General features: G+C 38.0%; 1 protein-coding gene across 1 annotated transcript in view; it reads right to left on the bottom strand.

Moving 5' to 3' along the window:
- HPGD (15-hydroxyprostaglandin dehydrogenase) overlaps positions 1-15,417 on the bottom strand; it is a 28,619-nt gene extending 13,202 nt beyond the window's left edge. The window contains exons 1-3 of the mRNA XM_085311399.1: positions 15,224-15,417; positions 14,996-15,119; positions 11,435-11,541 (exon numbers count right to left, since the gene is read on the bottom strand). Of these exons, the coding sequence (XP_085167525.1) occupies positions 11,435-11,541; positions 14,996-15,119; positions 15,224-15,316 (324 nt within the window). The 5' untranslated portion in view covers positions 15,317-15,417. The remainder of the gene's footprint in view (positions 1-11,434; positions 11,542-14,995; positions 15,120-15,223) is intronic.
- Positions 15,418-16,916: the final 1,499 nt, after the last annotated feature.

The following is a 16,916-nucleotide window of genomic DNA, read 5'->3' as shown; positions in this document are numbered from 1 at the left end:
AATCACTTCTATATTTCCACAAATATTACCTCACTTTTTAAACTAAAACTCTCTCTATATATTTTATTAGCATCTGGTGATACTGGACCCAACTAAAGTTGACACTCAAAAGACGAAGAGGMCCTACAAATCTTTGCACATCTGCATGCCATTCCCTGGGAGTTCTGGGGGAAGGTTTACAGAACTGTGAATCACAGAGATGAAAATATTCCAAAGTAACACAAACACGCAGTAAAAAATCTGTATATGGCTAACATCCTAATGGCTAGTGGCTGGCTCTACTAGAAAGGAAGAGCTCTTAAAAATCAGAACATTAAGTATTCTTCTACTGTTATCTAAATTCCAAAACCAAAGTTGAAATAACTTTAAGATAGGTATTATTTCATTTTCATTAGCTGATATTTTTGGATATATATGCTGTAAAATGTAATGTGAAAATCGTAATTCAAGCTTTGTTGCCCTTCTTCAAGAAATGTTCTTGATTTTARTGGGAATCAGATTTGGAAGACTGCATATCTTGCTTTCTTAACATTGCTTTATTTAGTGCCCAAGTAACATGAAGATAAACTGTCCATTGTCAGCRATAAAACAGCTTCAGACTTCATTCTCAAATTTGCTTAGGATTTTTGACACTGAGTTCAGTGAGTTTTTCTGCTTTTCTATAGTCGCACTATTTTCTGCTGTATTTTCCATATTCCTGCTGTATTATGGTAKAATGTAAACATAACAAAATATTACTATTTCAAAATTCTGAAATGACATTTTCAACTTTTCTTAAACAAAAAGTTCCCATTACATTTTTTTCTGTTTTATATTTTTCTTCTGGGGAGATCTGACCTGTCATTCTGTCGTTAAGTTAYATACTTTTAAAAATGTTTTGATTAATATCAAAACAAGGTTACTGATTAAACGATTTAAAGGAAACATTCCGAAAACCGTCTCCAGTGGCTTACAAAATCCTGAGTTATCTGATTCCTCTCTCACATCCTCTAAAGTAGCAGAGTCGTTATAAATGTAATGTCTAGAACTGTTTAATGTTGCTTGTCGCATATAAATTTCAAAACTTTTATTGGAAAACAGGATCATTAATGCCCACTACTGTTGCTGTAAGGTACATTTATTCTGAAGATAAACCCAGTGGCAACTCAGCTGAAGTTAGACTTRGAATTAAGGGTGGTTGGGTTGTGAGATTTTTAGTTAGCTTTTGTTTTTCACATGTGACAGGTTGTGACAAGACATTTTAGAAAGAAAGTGGTTAATGAAGAGCTATGAAGAGCACCTGTGGGTCCTATCATGCCCTGCAGCAGTGGCTCAGCCTGCAAGGTAGAAAAAGAGAATTCCACTTAGGGCTAGAGGAAATAAATCAGCGGCAGAAGGAAGTAGCTTGGGGCTCCCAGAGGATTTTTCTCTTCCTCCAGCTGTGTAAATGAAAGAGATAACGGATCTAGATGAGTCTTTGGCCAAACCACTTTATAAGTCAAGAAAAAGCAGGCACCTTGAATTTTCTATCAAAACTATAGTACTGTTCCTTTTTCTCTGTAGACTAAATTAATTCCATTAGCAAGCTTTGGGTAGCATTCTCCTTTACGCAGGTGTTGCGAGAAGTTGTCTTCCAACTTAAGGCAGGTTTTCATTCCATTACTGCTCTTATGCTTGCTGCCATTCATAGACAAAACTTGGCAAAAAATGTGGCTCATACATGAAGAATTTTCTGGAGGTAAGCTCTAAACAGGATATACAGCGTGGCAGGAACCTGGCTGTCTGCAGACCCGTGAGGTGGGACTCAGAATGAAGAGTGTTTTGTGACAGGTCTCTTCCTCTGTCTTGCCAAAATTTCCCACCTCTAGAAGAGAAAGWTCTCTCAATAGTCCTCTAAACAAAAACAGTATCTGAACTTACTGTAGTACAACCCATACCATTATGTACTTAATACTAGTTTCCAATATAGCCTGTGGATCCATCAGAGTTAATAAACTGAAGTAGGCTCTCATATCTGGGTGCCAAAAAGCAATGGGAAAGAGGTTTTTCAAGGAAATGCATATACTTTAAAGAACAATAGCAAATTTTTTTAAAAAAAATTGTTACGAAATCCATCTTTGCAAGAGCATAAATTACAGCCTGAGGCTTCCTCTCGTGAGAAATATGAGTCTGAACTCCCATCTGCTGTCAGACGGAATATTCCAGTTGAATTCTATAAGAAATCTTTTCAGCTATTATTTCACTATACTATAGAAATGCACAATAGAAAGGAATACAGCCGAAGAACGATGAGCTTTTTGCAGCCCAGAAAAATACCTGCAACATGGCTTTCAATAAACTTCTGAAGGAGTGACAAAAATGGGCATGTGTTAGGATAAAACTGAAAGTGTCTTTAGATTGGATAATTCTTTGCGTATACTTTTGAGAATACTAACTTAATCCTCTTAATGCTAATTCATAGTTTATCTTTTGCAATTAGCAATTTTGGAGAAGTTAACATTTAAAATTGCCTAATTTTAAAAAAGGTTGGGTGTTCTTTTACGGTAAAAATATGCTGCAAGAATAGCTTTGTACAAGAAAGCACTTTCAGGAGAGACTTTTTACAGTTACTTTATTTGCAGCTGCATTCAGCTGCATGAACGTTCATGCATAAAAATGTCAAGAACAAAGAGTAGGAAAGTAGTCAAATATGCAATTAAATTCAGTTGAAATGAAAAATTAGGAAAGCTGACTCTAACCTAACTTTTTGCTCATAGCTACTGAAAACTGCTATCATTAGAATCTGAAATTAGTCTAAATGGTTGTCATCCTGGCTGCTGAAAAGCCTGTGATCTTAGTGCTACTGATGTTTGTTTTCTTAATAAACATATTATTTCTATAATGTTTTACTCTTGCAAGTAATAAAGACAGCTTGTTAAGGTGCATTAAAAATCTCAGTATGCTCCCAGGAATGCCAGTCTCACTATAAATGCCAGTAAAATGTTTAGACTTCCTTCCAGTGAAGTTGTAATGGTGAACTTTTGGCAGCATTTCCTAGTATTAGCTTCCCCAAGTTATAGACTTGGATCAGAGGAGATAAGACATTCTAGAGCACCAGTAATAGAAACAAAACCTTATATCTCACTGCATGATACGACTTTGCAAAGTAGTTGTGCAAATATTCAAAACATTTTTGGTTGCTCATGGAAACGTCCTATCAACAACCAGTGATTCTATTTAACACGTTGATTGGCAATTTAGGTATCAGAGTCAAAATCAAACCCCGAAGTTATAAAATCTGGGTTATAAATTCTTGTTATTTCTATGCTTCCCAAAGCTGCATTGTTTTAATGGTATTGCTCTCAACAAAAACATATATTGAAATGGACTCTAATAAGACTCTAAGTCTTCAATAAAGACTTAATGCAGTTTGTTCTGGCTTTAGCAACCTATCTAGTACGTGCTGTACAATGTTCTTGCATTCCAACGTGCCACTTGTAGTTCAGTTTTACATACCCTGTCTGTATCATTGTAACATTCTTAGTTTGATTTATAAATGAAAAATGCATATTCTTTAGCAGTGATGACTTCCAAAACATCGTTAGTCATCGTCCTTTGCAAATTACAATTGCTTTGGAATAATTTAGTATGCAGTGCTTCTTTTCTTGTGTTTCAAGACAAGTGTTTCAATTGCCATGATTTCTTATACACATTTAATAAAATTTCCCTTACCACCCCCAGAGGGTTGAAACCTCTGCTTTCTCTTTAGGAATGCTACTATTCTACGCTGAGGAATTCTCTGCATTCAGTGCTGGAGAGGATCATTCTGTTGCTGTCAAAGTGATAAGGCAATATGCATTYCCTTGAGAGGACAAAATAGTAATCACTAATCTGTCCTGACATTTTACATAGGTTTCTAAGCTAATCAGTTCTAGGCTTATATGCTAGGGATACTGAACCAAAAAAAAAAAAAAAAAGGCAATTTATTTGTTTTTTCATAAAACAGGCTAGCACAGGGCTGGAATTTGACCCAAGATCATTTGACTTTCATATTACGATGTTGCAGACAGATGACTATCTAGAAGGAAATATTTTGAAGTACCYTATGAGCTATTCATAAACTACCTAGGACACACTTTAAAAGTCTGAAGCCAAGTGCTGATAGTGAGAGCTCTGGAAAATTTTAGCATTTTACTGTTGGTCAGGGAGGTGGGTCTGATTCAGATTTCCTCGGAAGCAGACAGATTGCAGCAAGCATGCAAGTCCATTGGTATTCCTACGTGTAGACTGGTTTACTTACCATACTAAACCAATTTTCAGTATGTATTTTCCAGCCCAAACTATGGAAACCAAGAAGCTTAGCAAAGGAGAGGCAGAAAGAAGAAAAGAATGTATAGTAGGATTTGATCATTTTGTACACTGTAGGAGTGAAACACTATGCTTTAGTATCTATTGTGCAGTTTTCCTTACTTTTTTCCCCATGTGTTCCTCAAAGACCTAGGATTARTATTACAATTTGAGTAGCTGGCTTAATTATTTCTCTTAGGTAGGAGAAATTTGCCTTTCATTGTGCTGCTTCATCAGTTACTGTAAACATGCATTAGAAGCTGTAAGCTAAGATCATCATTGGCTTACCATGCAATTAAGATAAATCTGTATGCTTCGTAATGCAATGTGAACAGCAGAAATTRCGATATTTAGGCCTTACAGGCTTCTTTATCCACCTATGGGGCTGATTCTCGTGCCATTGATTCCAAGATAAGTGGTGCTTCTCACTTTTCAGTGGCCATGTCTCTGCTTAGGCACTTGGTCCCTTTCTGACATTGAATTATTCTGAAGGAATAAGCAACTAAGCCATTGAACAACAGAACACCTGAGAATGCAGGCTTGCTAAACTAGTTGCCTATGCCGTTTAATCTTCTACAGAGAGCACTGTTCTTTGTTTTGCTTATTTTTTTAAAAAAAGGCTTCACTTTTAGCAGTTGTGTTGCTAGCATTAGGAAACAGTGCTTGGCATTACTGCCTCGGCCTGCGCTGTGGGACCGGATGGTAATTCCTGTCTGCTAGATCCAGGTATGTGTCCTAGCCACATTATTTTGGCATGAAAGACATCTCTCCTGGCACACAGGAGAAAGGAAAGCCAGGTATATGGACTGGAAAAAGGCTGTAGCRTACTCCAAAGAAATTTCTGTTCTGCCTTTTCACAGTGGAACATCGTTACCTTTTGTAGCATTAAGAATTTGTCCTTAAATAAATGGAAATGGATCATTTCTGAAGTTTGCTTAGTTAGCCTGTTAAAACTACTGATTAGTATTTCCTTATTATTGACCAAACCAATTGGCTTTCCAAGGTTTGCTCGTTGTTTGGAAGTTTCATTCAGCTATGAGCTATACTGAACTACTTGAAGCACTCACGTTTCTTCCAAYGCACTTTCTCGTTTGCATGTGAGATTTTTAATATACGCTTCTTTACCAGCTCCATATGACCCAGGAAATGAGTAATATAGACTAAGCAAAAGKAGTAAGACAGCTATCATTTCTTACACTATTTACCACAACAAATGCTAGCTGAATACTTAGTTCTTTGAGGATGTAAATTCTCARAATCAGCTAATAGTCCATCATTTCCCTAAATCTCTCCTTGTGAATATCTGCAAAGACTTTCTAGATGTTAAAAATCTTTTCTCAGGAAATGTTTACCCTCTACCTATGCTTTCACAATATATCTGAAAAAAATGGTTTGTCTTGAATGCTTTAGTCTCAAATTCACAGCCTAAGCTTAATTTTTTGTGTCTAATGTGTTACATACAAGTCCCTTCCCCTGCCTCACCCACTAACTGGAAGTAATGTGAATTCTCTCAATTGTTGAACTTACTTCAGTTCTGCTTTTATTTTTTGGACAGASGAATTGGGCTTCACTCTTCTTCATTTTATACTTGTTAAAAAAAACAGGCAAGGAAAATACAGCAGTTCCATCACTCAGAAATCTGCACAATAACGCTTTCAAGCTATTTCCCCATCTTTTGATTCACTGATTGCTTTTCTGACATCTGTAATGTTTCCTACGACAGTGTCAATCCCTGGTAGTATGTCATCTTTGCATATTCTTACTGATCCTCTTGAGGCTCAGAACAGTTTGAAGAGTTCCATTTCCTTGCGTCTTCAAAAAGGCCACTACTGCGCTTACCTTTCCTTTTTTTCCACCCTAACCCCACAAATGGGATTTGTTTTAGACAGAACACCCCAAGGTTGGAGGCTTACTTTTTTTCTTCCTTGWCTGTAACCACTTGACTGTTAATTGATAAATCTTACCTTAAATTATGTACGTATTGGTGTAACAAATGCACTAAATAGTATGCTGTCAACTAGTGTTTCTAAGCTGCAGTATTTTCAATAAGGTACTTTCACCTGAAGGTCACAAGACAGCTGAGGAAAGTGCTTAATTTTTCTGTAGCTCACATATCAAAAACTGAATAGATACAGTTGCATTCTTCTCTCTGCAGCACAAATCTAAGGATTTTATCAGGCCAAATTTGGACTTAGGCAGACTTCACTTTAGAATTTGACTGTTCTGAATTCACAGAAATTTACTACCACCGTTGTTTGCAYGAATAAATTATTCAAACGAATGAACAAAATAAAAACACTTAATTGCTGGGTTTTGCCACATTTTGTCTAGGAATGATGACACAGTCACAGCCCTGAACAAATTTTATGCATATACTTGAAGTTTTCCTCTCTCCGATTGACTTCAGGCATTTGGTGTTTTTGCTGACATACCTTTGCCCTTTCTTTTGGGAGGGGGGAAGAAGCTATCATTAAAATGCAGACAACACTGAAGACGAATAGGAACTCCACTAGATATTTTATTTTAGAAACCAGCCCTTCTGAATCCTGAATGACTTAGGAGGTCAACTTTCTTACTTTTGCTATTTCTGTCTGAACACCCTTTTTCCCTATTTTTATCAAGATTGAAGCATGTCTGAAAAAAATAGACACATATCAAATGGTGTAAAAATGACATAATTTTCTGATGTGATTTTCAGAAGAACTTTTTATTACAATACAATAACATTATATGTCTTTTTGGTCATATAAGACTAAGTCAAATAGTAACAGAAAAGAATGAACCAATTCTTTTCCTCAAAAAATAGATAAACAAGTTAGTACTAGATATGCATAACAAATAAAAATGCATCCCCCTACATGCTAATGAATGGTTATTTTTTTTTCTAGCAGAATGTTTTCAAGATTTTTGGAGCCTTATGAATTTGATCTTTCTGGACTAAATATAGTCCATATATATACATACATATACATACATACATACATACATATATATATATATATATATATACACTGTGTATATGTCAGTATACATACATAATGTTTTGAGGTTGCGAGCTACATATTTATTCAAAGGTATTGTCAACCAGCCTTGAGATAAATCATGGAGAGACACAGCATATGTCCTACATAGGACAATAAGATAGTCAAAATGTCATGTGAAGTACTTCTGCACTTTTAATTCCAGTAATATTTAATAGGTAAGCAGATGTAACAGAACTACTGTTACATTTTAACTATGTAACATGACTTAACTCTGTCTGCAGAAATCTCTAATACAAAGGTGAAAAAGGGATGCCCAAATAAATTTTTGGATTCACTTAGTATAAAATGTTCTACATGTATTCATAAAGAGAAAAGATACTGCAGTTATAGTGGCCTCTCGCTGTTCCAGGAAGCCTACATCATCAATGTAAGATAAAATTAAGGAAGCAAATTTTTATTTAGCTAACATGTATTTTCAAGGACAGTGAAATCCAGGTTCCTTTTTTTTTTAGGGGACTTCATGAAAGAAAGCTAGATTACAAAAGTTTCTGGACTTCATAAGCATAAGTTCTTGTGAAGTTGAATGCTAGAGACACTGTTCTTATTCTGGAGGGGCTGTTTCACAACTCCYGATGAAAACCTGCGTCATGTGCTCACGCTTTTCTGTGTATGTGTGTGTGTCTGTCCGTGTGGGCATGTGGATTGTTGAAACTGCACCAGTAATATCCACTTWAAAAAAAAAACAGAATTCCTAAACAGTTGCCAAGGTCTTTATATATCATAACAACAAGTGTGTGCATTTGTATGGGAATCAGCAATTGATCAAATCCTTGATCAAGCTGGTATTTACCAGGCAACTATCAACTATCAACTTCAGAGGTTTGTGGTGAGGACAGGATGGCATTGCTGGAATATTTAACTAAAAAGTTAATATAAATATTAACAAAGTAATGAAAAGATAGATATTGTGCTGCATGGAATACAGCTAAATTGTGGAATGCCATGGGAATCTCTTTTCAGTGTTTGCTACTCTCTCCTTTTCTTTTCTTTCTTTTTTTTTTTTTCTTTTTTTTTTTTTTTTTTTTTTTTTTTTTTTTTATCAACCTATCTTTTCTCCTCCTCAGGAATTTTTAACAGATACAAGTAGGAACTGTGTTTTACTCCTGCTTTTTTCCTTCTAAACTATGTCCCATTCTTCAAACTTGCTTCTTCACTTCTGTTACCCACACTTTCTCAAGAAGTGCTATCAGGGAACTTCCTTGCACTCCTTTAAAAATAGCTCCTGAAGACCAACCGGTTCTGTGGACTGTTGTGGCCATAAAGAACACACCCCACGTGTGTTTGTTCTGATTTATCTTGCTCTGTACTGCTCTACTTTTGTACTTTGTACTTTAAACTGGGGCAGGGAATATTTGTCGTATCAGTATATAAATAATATCACTAAGACAAAGAATKGCATGTAGAGGTTTTTTCTTTTTTAACTAGAAAATGCTTGCATAGCATGTGTCAAAATGTGTGGCTACAGAACTTCCTATTCTTAGAGATAATGTAAAGGATATTTGTATATCCTGCTCTGGGGATACAGAGACTTTTAAAATTGCACAGTTCAAACATATTTTGCTCTTTTCTTTACAAGAAGCAAAATGTATTTTATGGGACTGATCAATACAACATATTATATGTTCCAGATGTTATTGTTCCATTTTTATAATTAATTAGCAGGAAGCATAAAATGTGTATATACTGGTTCATGGAAATTACTATAACTAGATAGAAATACCCTGTGGAAAGAAGTTAGGTAACTAGCTCATCTAGTTATACACAGTAAAAGAATATTCAAAGTAAAAGAYAGGTGAAGGTATTTAGAACCTGGAGTGTCCTTGATTTAACCCATATGGCTATTCTTGTTCATCTTATATATGCTCATTCCACAGCTACCTGCATAAATTGATGCATTTATTCAACTTTCAGCTTTGAATTAAGTCATTAGTACATTTAATGTGGTTTCACCTACACGATATTGTACAGTTTTTATTTATGGTAATATCTTCCCCTTTTTATTTTCAGAGGCAGTACCACAATAGTTACGCATATAGATTTGGAAGATTGGGATATCGATTTTTCTGTTACCTGAGATAGTTCAAACTCACATCTGTGTCCTGGTGCCCAATCACCGGCAATAAGACAAAAGGAATAGAAGAAGGAGGTTTTCAATGCCTCCTGTTTTAAAGCTCTTGGCTTTTAAAAATTGCTTCGGTATGACTCTGTAAGTTAGGACATTTACCTGGGGATGCAATATCTTCAAGCTTTGCTGCTCAGCAACATCTTCATTATTTTTATTATGTTCCTCACATGGATCTCAGTTTTTCAGTCCTGCCTAACTATCTGTGCTTGTAAATTTGACAGATGGATACCTAACTACAATAACTTGCATTTTAAATTAATTTCAGGCACAGAAATAAAGAGGAAAAATTATTAGGAACCCAAAGTCTTCTTTTAAATTCAAGTTATCTGTGCCAACACCTATTCAAATTGCATGATGTCACACTTCTGTCAGTTCACAAAGTGAAACATCCTGATGTTTAATTTGCCAGAATATTTAAGAAATGAAAGAAGTAGGAGCAAATATGTATAGTTAAACCTTAAAGAAGATGTAAGGGAAAGGCAAAGGAAAATGAACAAATCTATTTCCTCTCATTATGAAATTCTTAATCTGTGGTCTCAATCCAGTGCCCTCCAAAAGCAAACTAGATTTTAGATAGACTTGGAAGGTCAAGAAGAAACGTTATTAAATCTATAACTATGTTTTCTTTAAACATACAGTTTTCCAATTAACTTTCTATAACCTGTCTCACATACAGCCTGTGTTACTTGTCCTGTTTTTCTTGTTTTTTGTTTTCATGGACACACTGCAATTCAAAGACTTTTATTGCAAAGGGCTTTGTTTCTACAGGCTTGGACTCCAATGAAGATGACAGTACCTTTCAAATTTGTATGAAAAATATTTGAAATGCAAGTTACAGAACTACTTCAGTTAGGACACAATTTATTTTCTGTTTTAAGTATAGAAAATGTTCTTCAGAAATCTTGTTTCAGGATCCATACAGCTCCTGTTGATACCCAAGCTAGCCTACAGATGCATTTGTATTGCTGATACTCTGTGAGCTGGATAAGGTAGTCCCTGATTAAGAATTATCACTACACCATGTAGTGAAGAAAATGTGTACCACTACATCCATGGAGAAAGCTAAGAGTTGAGCAGCRATTCCCTTTTCATTCTGAAGTACCAAACAAAATTTACTTCTTCTCCCAGGAGAAAATTCTAATCCTGCTTTTATATTGGGCTTCCAAACAACCTCTCCCACTGAGCCCCCCTACTCAGGCACTTTTGTCCATAAAACTTKTTGACACAAATATAAACTTTTAATTTTCTTATTCTGAGCTCTGTTATTAGGCTGACAAATTCCAAATGACTGATTGGACACAAACTCCACATTGCACTTTTCCAAGCTTTCTTTTGCTACTTTTCTTTGCAGGTCTAGATTATAACGTTTTGTAAGTACGGTCTTTGGAGAGACTTGCCGAACCCTAACCCTCAAGATGGGTATTTTAGTCAGTGATGTTACTGAAATGGCCTATATTAAAAACTCTTATCTTATGCTCACTTCATTAGTGAAGAAAATATGGAGCTCTTGGTTGAGTTTTTCTCGTAATACCAGTGGTGGGCAGCATATTTCTCTAGTACAGGCCAGCTGAATCTCACAAGCAGCTAAAATATTCTGAAACTTTTCTATAAACACACTGGCCTCACGTAGATGTAGCTTTATTGCTTTGGGGACCGAATTATTAGATCTACACAGATTTTGCTGTGCTTTGTGGCAAGGGCTGTCTGCTGTTACCAGTCTGGTGGTACTGAGTACCTTTACATAGTGCTGTATGACTTGGGCAGACAATTTAAAAGACTCAACRCACACATTTTTATTGGTTAGTACATATGCAGTTATGTTTTAAATTAGCTGTACTTTCCAATCTAGTAATTAACATTTTGTCATATGCCCAATCTGTACAATCCGTGGCCTCCTGACTTAAGTGTATTCTGGCATTAATTACTGAAGCGTGAACATTTGAAAATGGATAATGCTTACCAAGTTAATTTGTATTGTGCTTTCCCAGTCCTTTTCATTATTCACTCCAGCATTATTAACCACAATATCCAGCCTTCCGAAATGTTCAATTACTTTTTCGAAAGCACCTATAGTAAAATCCAAGGATGACATTCCTTAGCACTTATTGAAAATAAATGTAATGCATATTTGTCATTCTACAAAAATGTCGTAACTATTTTTTAATCATTAGTGAACAAGACATAATTACATTCTTTATCTAGCCATTCACCAATATTAAACATATTCAGGAAAACTGAAGGGATTAAGATACCATAGTAATCATTCAGTTTTATAGTGCCTGATAACAATCCTGTTATGAATTTTCTTAATATCCATACCTACTGTGGTATTAGAGAGGATGTTTGACATCCTCATTATATAAATTAAGCATTTACAACTTGTTCTTGTACTGGTTTGATATATTTAWTAAATTCCAGATTTGGTCTCATCTATTTTAAATCTAAAATAAAATAAAAACTTTATATATTCAGAATGATTTTCTCGATTGAATTGAGTGCAACTTATTTTAAGAATGTAATTCTTATTCAGTAATGTAACTAATACAAGCAGTATGAATCTTTTAACTACAAATACTTTGTCATACTTCTTGATTAATTTTATCCATTTATGAATAAGTTATTATGTATCCTACTTATCAGGTAACTTAACAGTGTGTTTCTCAAATTCAATCTTTTGATGGAAAGAAATTACCAGTCTTCCAAAGCATTTCATAAAATGATATTGTGTTCTCCCAGGTATCAGAGTTTGCATTAAGACAAAAGATAACGGAAAAACACAATGATGTCAAGGTGATGAGCAAACTCATCTAAGTTGGTCCTGCTTAGAAGAGTAGCTGGGTGACATGACCTCCAGATGTCCAGTCGAGACTAAGTTTTCCCATGATTGCTGCCATTATCCGAAACATATGTTTATATGTATGTGTGTGTGTGAATATACATATATATATAGTTTATATCTATTTTTATATATACAGCTTGTATGATCTTCCTTCCAAATATAGTTCATCACTAAAAATTTATTATTATGCAAACCAAGAACCAAATGCGTGCATGCACACACACGTACACACACACACACACACACACACACACACACACATGCACTCAAATATTGTTTAAAAAAAATTCATTAGGTGACAGACTAAAAATCTGGAGTATTTCAGGTAAACTAGAAGTATGGTTGACATGACAGGCCTTAATGAAATCACTTTATTAAAAGGTGGTCCCAGGAGCCTGAATCCTCTGCTCTTCGGTCTTTGGTAATGTCAGTCAGGAGTATAGCAGCAGCTTTGAGAAATCTACCTTTTTTTGCAGCAGTTGCGTGGGCTTAAAAAGTTTGTTCTAGCAGCAGATGGTCAGAACTGTTACAGCCTTTTCTGTGCCTGAATGCTCTAAAAGTCCATCAGAATCATCATCTGCGCACCAGAACAAGAGCTAGGCAGCTGATGAAAAAGGTTTTCTTTGTCCAATGGCCTGTTTTACACTTTTAATATTTTTAAAACCTCTTATACTAGCTTTCAGTGTTTCTTATATTACATTTGTTGCTAGTTCATCCTCTGGTTCCTGAATCAAACTCTTGAATTACTTTTCCTTTCCTCATCCTTGTGATCCTGTACCAGCAATGGCAAGTGAAGACCTTTGACTTTACCAGGAGCAGGCTACAAAAAAATGCTATTTGGATCTTCCATTAGATTCCTAATTTTGGGAAGTGGCTCTCTGATTCTCTTTCAAGCTTCTCAATATATCATCTTTCATCAGCCTCATTCTTAATATCTATCATTCAAAATCTTTTGCCTTCAAAACCCCATCAATAATAATACTTTACCAGATGATCTGTCTTAATCATTTGTTTATTAAGTTTACAGGTAGTCTTGATTAATWGTAGTTTTCCAGCTTATACATTGAGAATATAACCAAATACTTTTCAACTGTTTGCATATTTATGCTAAAATAAAAGATGATTTGGAATATTTCTGGTAAAAGTTTATTTGGCTACAGTGGTCCCATCTGTRTGGCCCACACACAGAAAAATCTCCTATTTTCTTAATCAGCATTGTCACCAGCACGTCAGTGTAAACTGACTTGTTCTTCATCATTTGAAAGCAGAATAATTCTTTGTTTACACTGCACACTAGTTACTTGCTGCTCACAGAAGTGTAAAAAATAAAAGGAATCGTATGGAATGGTGACCATTAAAATGAAGAATTCATTTTAAAGGAGAGGTAACAAAAAACAGTGGAAGGTAGGCATAAATACCAGTCATAAGTGAGCTTCCTAAATGTTCATGGAAAGAAAAAATAAAGGCATGATGATTTTTCAAAAGTAGGTCAAGATAGAAGATTTTTGGGTGGGGAGGGGAGGTAATATGTGAGAGAGCCACCAGAGAAAAAAGCACAGGCATGAATGTAGATGGAAGAGTTGGTCTTCTTGCCATGAGCATTATGTACCTACTATATACTGGTTCCAATACTGCAAATTGTTTCATTCGGGAAGAGCTACAGTAAAATCAGGGGAGCTTGRTGTAAGCACAAGCGCTTGGGCCCAACAAACAAGTACAGGACTTGATGTGTCCACTAAGAACTTAAAAGACCAGGAGTTAATATAAAAATTTGAGATTAAGCATATTCACACAACCCAGGGCAGTGAACAACATTGCTGAATTCTGGACAGGCAGTATGTTTCGTGACAGAGGAATAAATATGGTTAACTGCTGCTGTTAAGAAAGTAGCAGATAAAGTGTAGTGAATAAAAGCAAAACTAAATATTCACATCTAGCCTGACACAAAAAATTCTGGCAAAAGGGCATTGATAAAAGTGATGTCAAAATATGAATCTGACTCATTACCTATGACTGTATTCCTTAATAATGAAACTTTCATGAAAGGATGTGGCTCTTATGAAATATTATGAAGTCTCCCCCACAGTTATAAGATATTATAGGAACCTGGTAGGGAATGCGATTTATTCTGTCAATGAGAACATGTGCCAATTATCCATGACAGAAGCCCTTGGCTACCTCACTCTGCAAAATGCACATTAAGTGTTCCCAACCTGTATTCAATAGGTTGCATGCTGTATGGGGAGAGCGCTACAACSCAGAGCAGAATTTATCACCTCTGTGATGAGCGAATGCAGCTTGGAGTCTGCACTAGAGCCTCATAAAAAGCAAGTCTGTACTTTAAAGCATATTACTCATAAAATAAAAATTATCTTCTGAAGAGGCTTTCACGCAAAACGATCACACAGCACTCAGGGGAAATTAGTTCTTTTTCTTTTTCCTCCCCCCCTCCCCTTTTTTTTAACGACACGCCAAGTAACACAGTGGAATACATACATGCTGGCAATAACATTTCACATCTGCAGGTCCCGAAACAAATCCTTTTTGAGTCACCGGCAGAAGCGATTGGGAGTAGGCTGTCCTCCAGAAACCTTAATTGCACAGTTATTGGTTCAGCAGCCCGGGCTGCTTCAGGTCGCTGCACGTCAAGCGAGCGCGCAGCGCGGACAGTTTCCTCCTTACCTTTCAGCTGCTCCTGCTCCGTAACGTCGCACTGGATGAAGACGGTCCGCTGCGCCTCGAACTGCCCGTCCAGGGCCGCCTTGCTCTCCCGGCCGGCCTCGGGGTTGCGGTCCAGCAGGGCCACCTGCGCGGCGCAGGGCGGCGGCGCTGAGCGGCGGCGGCGGCGGCTCCGCCGCCGCCGCCGCCCGGGGGCCGCGGCGCCCGCGGCGGGGAAGGGGGAGGCTTTACCTTGGCGCCCTTGTCCAGCAGCGCCTGCACGAAGGCCCGGCCGATGCCCTGCGCCGCCCCGGTGACCAGCGCTACCTTGCCATTGACGTGCATGGCCGGGCGCCGCCGCCGCCTGCCTCTGCCCCGGCCCCGGCCCCGGCCCCGGCCCCGGCCCCGCCGCGCAGCAACCTCCCGCCGGGTCACCTGCACTCGGGTTTCCTCCCTCCCTGCTCCCCTCCCTCTCTCCCTCCCTCTTTCCCTCCTCCTCCTCCTCCTCCTCCTCCTCCTCCTCCTGCTGGAGCTGCTGCCGAGGCTCATCCCCCCCCACCCCCCCCTCCGCTCCTCTCCCGTGTGAGCGGGCGCCGACGGTCGCCAAGAGCTCCCCGAGGTGGGGGGAGCAGCGAGGAGGAGGAGGAAGAGGAGGAAGAGGTCGTGCTCGGCGCGCAGGAGCCTCCCGACCCCTTCCTCCGGGGCCGGCCCGGCGGAGCAGCCCCCGGCAGCGCTCGGGCTGCGGGAGCCGCAGAGCCGGGGCTCCGCACCAAGCTCAGCTCCGCAAAAGCAAGCAGGGAGCCGGCTCGCCCGCACCGCGAAATATTCCCCCCAACCTTCCCTCCTCTGCCTTCCCTGTCCGCAGGTCAGAGGAATCTGAGCAAACAGTCACTAAGCGCTGGGAACATCCCGCCGCCGCTGCTTTCTAGAAAATTTCGGGTCAGTCGGTAACAGAGCTTGTGCCTTAGAAAATGTTAACCACTTCTGCAGCTTGTAAGGTGCATTTTGTTGCATAATGCTAATTAGAGACAACTCAGAGTGAGTTTATCAGTACTGAGCACCCTATAGCATTGTACAGTGCAACCTTAATGATCTGAAAACTGAAATCAATTCTGTTGTTCGCTTATCTGTCTCTGTAGAGACTCACAAATGCTAGCACATAGAAAATACAGTGCTACGGAGCAYTGGACTGGAGAGGAAAAATCCATCATTCCGGTCCTGATGTCTGTAATACAGCTGTAAATGCATGTAGGTGCATGTGTGTATTAAAACACACTCTTTCCTGTTGGATTCTGTCTACTTTTGCTCAGAGTATCAGGTTTAAACTTTTTGCTTGTGCCTTAAATGCCCTAAAATACTGTAACTCAGGCTTCACCTCTGTCATTATTGTCTGTTTTAGTTTTACTTTGTTCCCTAGTGACTGCAGTCCTATGCCTTTTTTGTTTCTTCTCTTCTCCCAGCTGTGTGTTTTCTCTTACCGTGCCTTCATACTTGGAATTCCCTTCTTTTGCATTACCTAGAAGGAGCAAATTATATTATTCTAATACCAACAAACTGCTACAGAACCATTAAGGTAACTACGTTACCTAATTGAGAAAATTGAGTAACACAAGATCTTGTTATTATAACCTTTGTCCTTAAAAATGTGAACTAATGTAATCCAGCTGCTAAACTGGAAAGCAGCCATTCATTTTTCCTAAAGATCATGATTCATGGTACTTCATAAAAGCAGCTAGAGCTGGCCTCTGGGATTAGTGATTTGTTTGAATATGGTACCTGTATTTCTGGGAAGGCTCCAGACTGGTTTGCAGCTGTGAAATTTATGCCACCTAAACTGCCATGCCTGATGAGTTCTTTCCCAACCGGCTGAGCCAGCTTCCCTAATTTGCTGAGAGACAAATACAGCCTGGTCAAAGGCACATCATGAGAACAGGCAGGGTTACCA

Source organism: Rhea americana, unplaced genomic scaffold, assembly GCF_003343005.1.
Source record: "Rhea americana isolate MKP2758 unplaced genomic scaffold, rheAme1 scaffold_34, whole genome shotgun sequence".
Classification (NCBI taxonomy): Eukaryota; Metazoa; Chordata; class Aves; order Rheiformes; family Rheidae; genus Rhea; species Rhea americana.
Note: the sequence above shows the minus strand (reverse complement) of the source record. Positions and strands in the feature narration are given on the sequence as shown.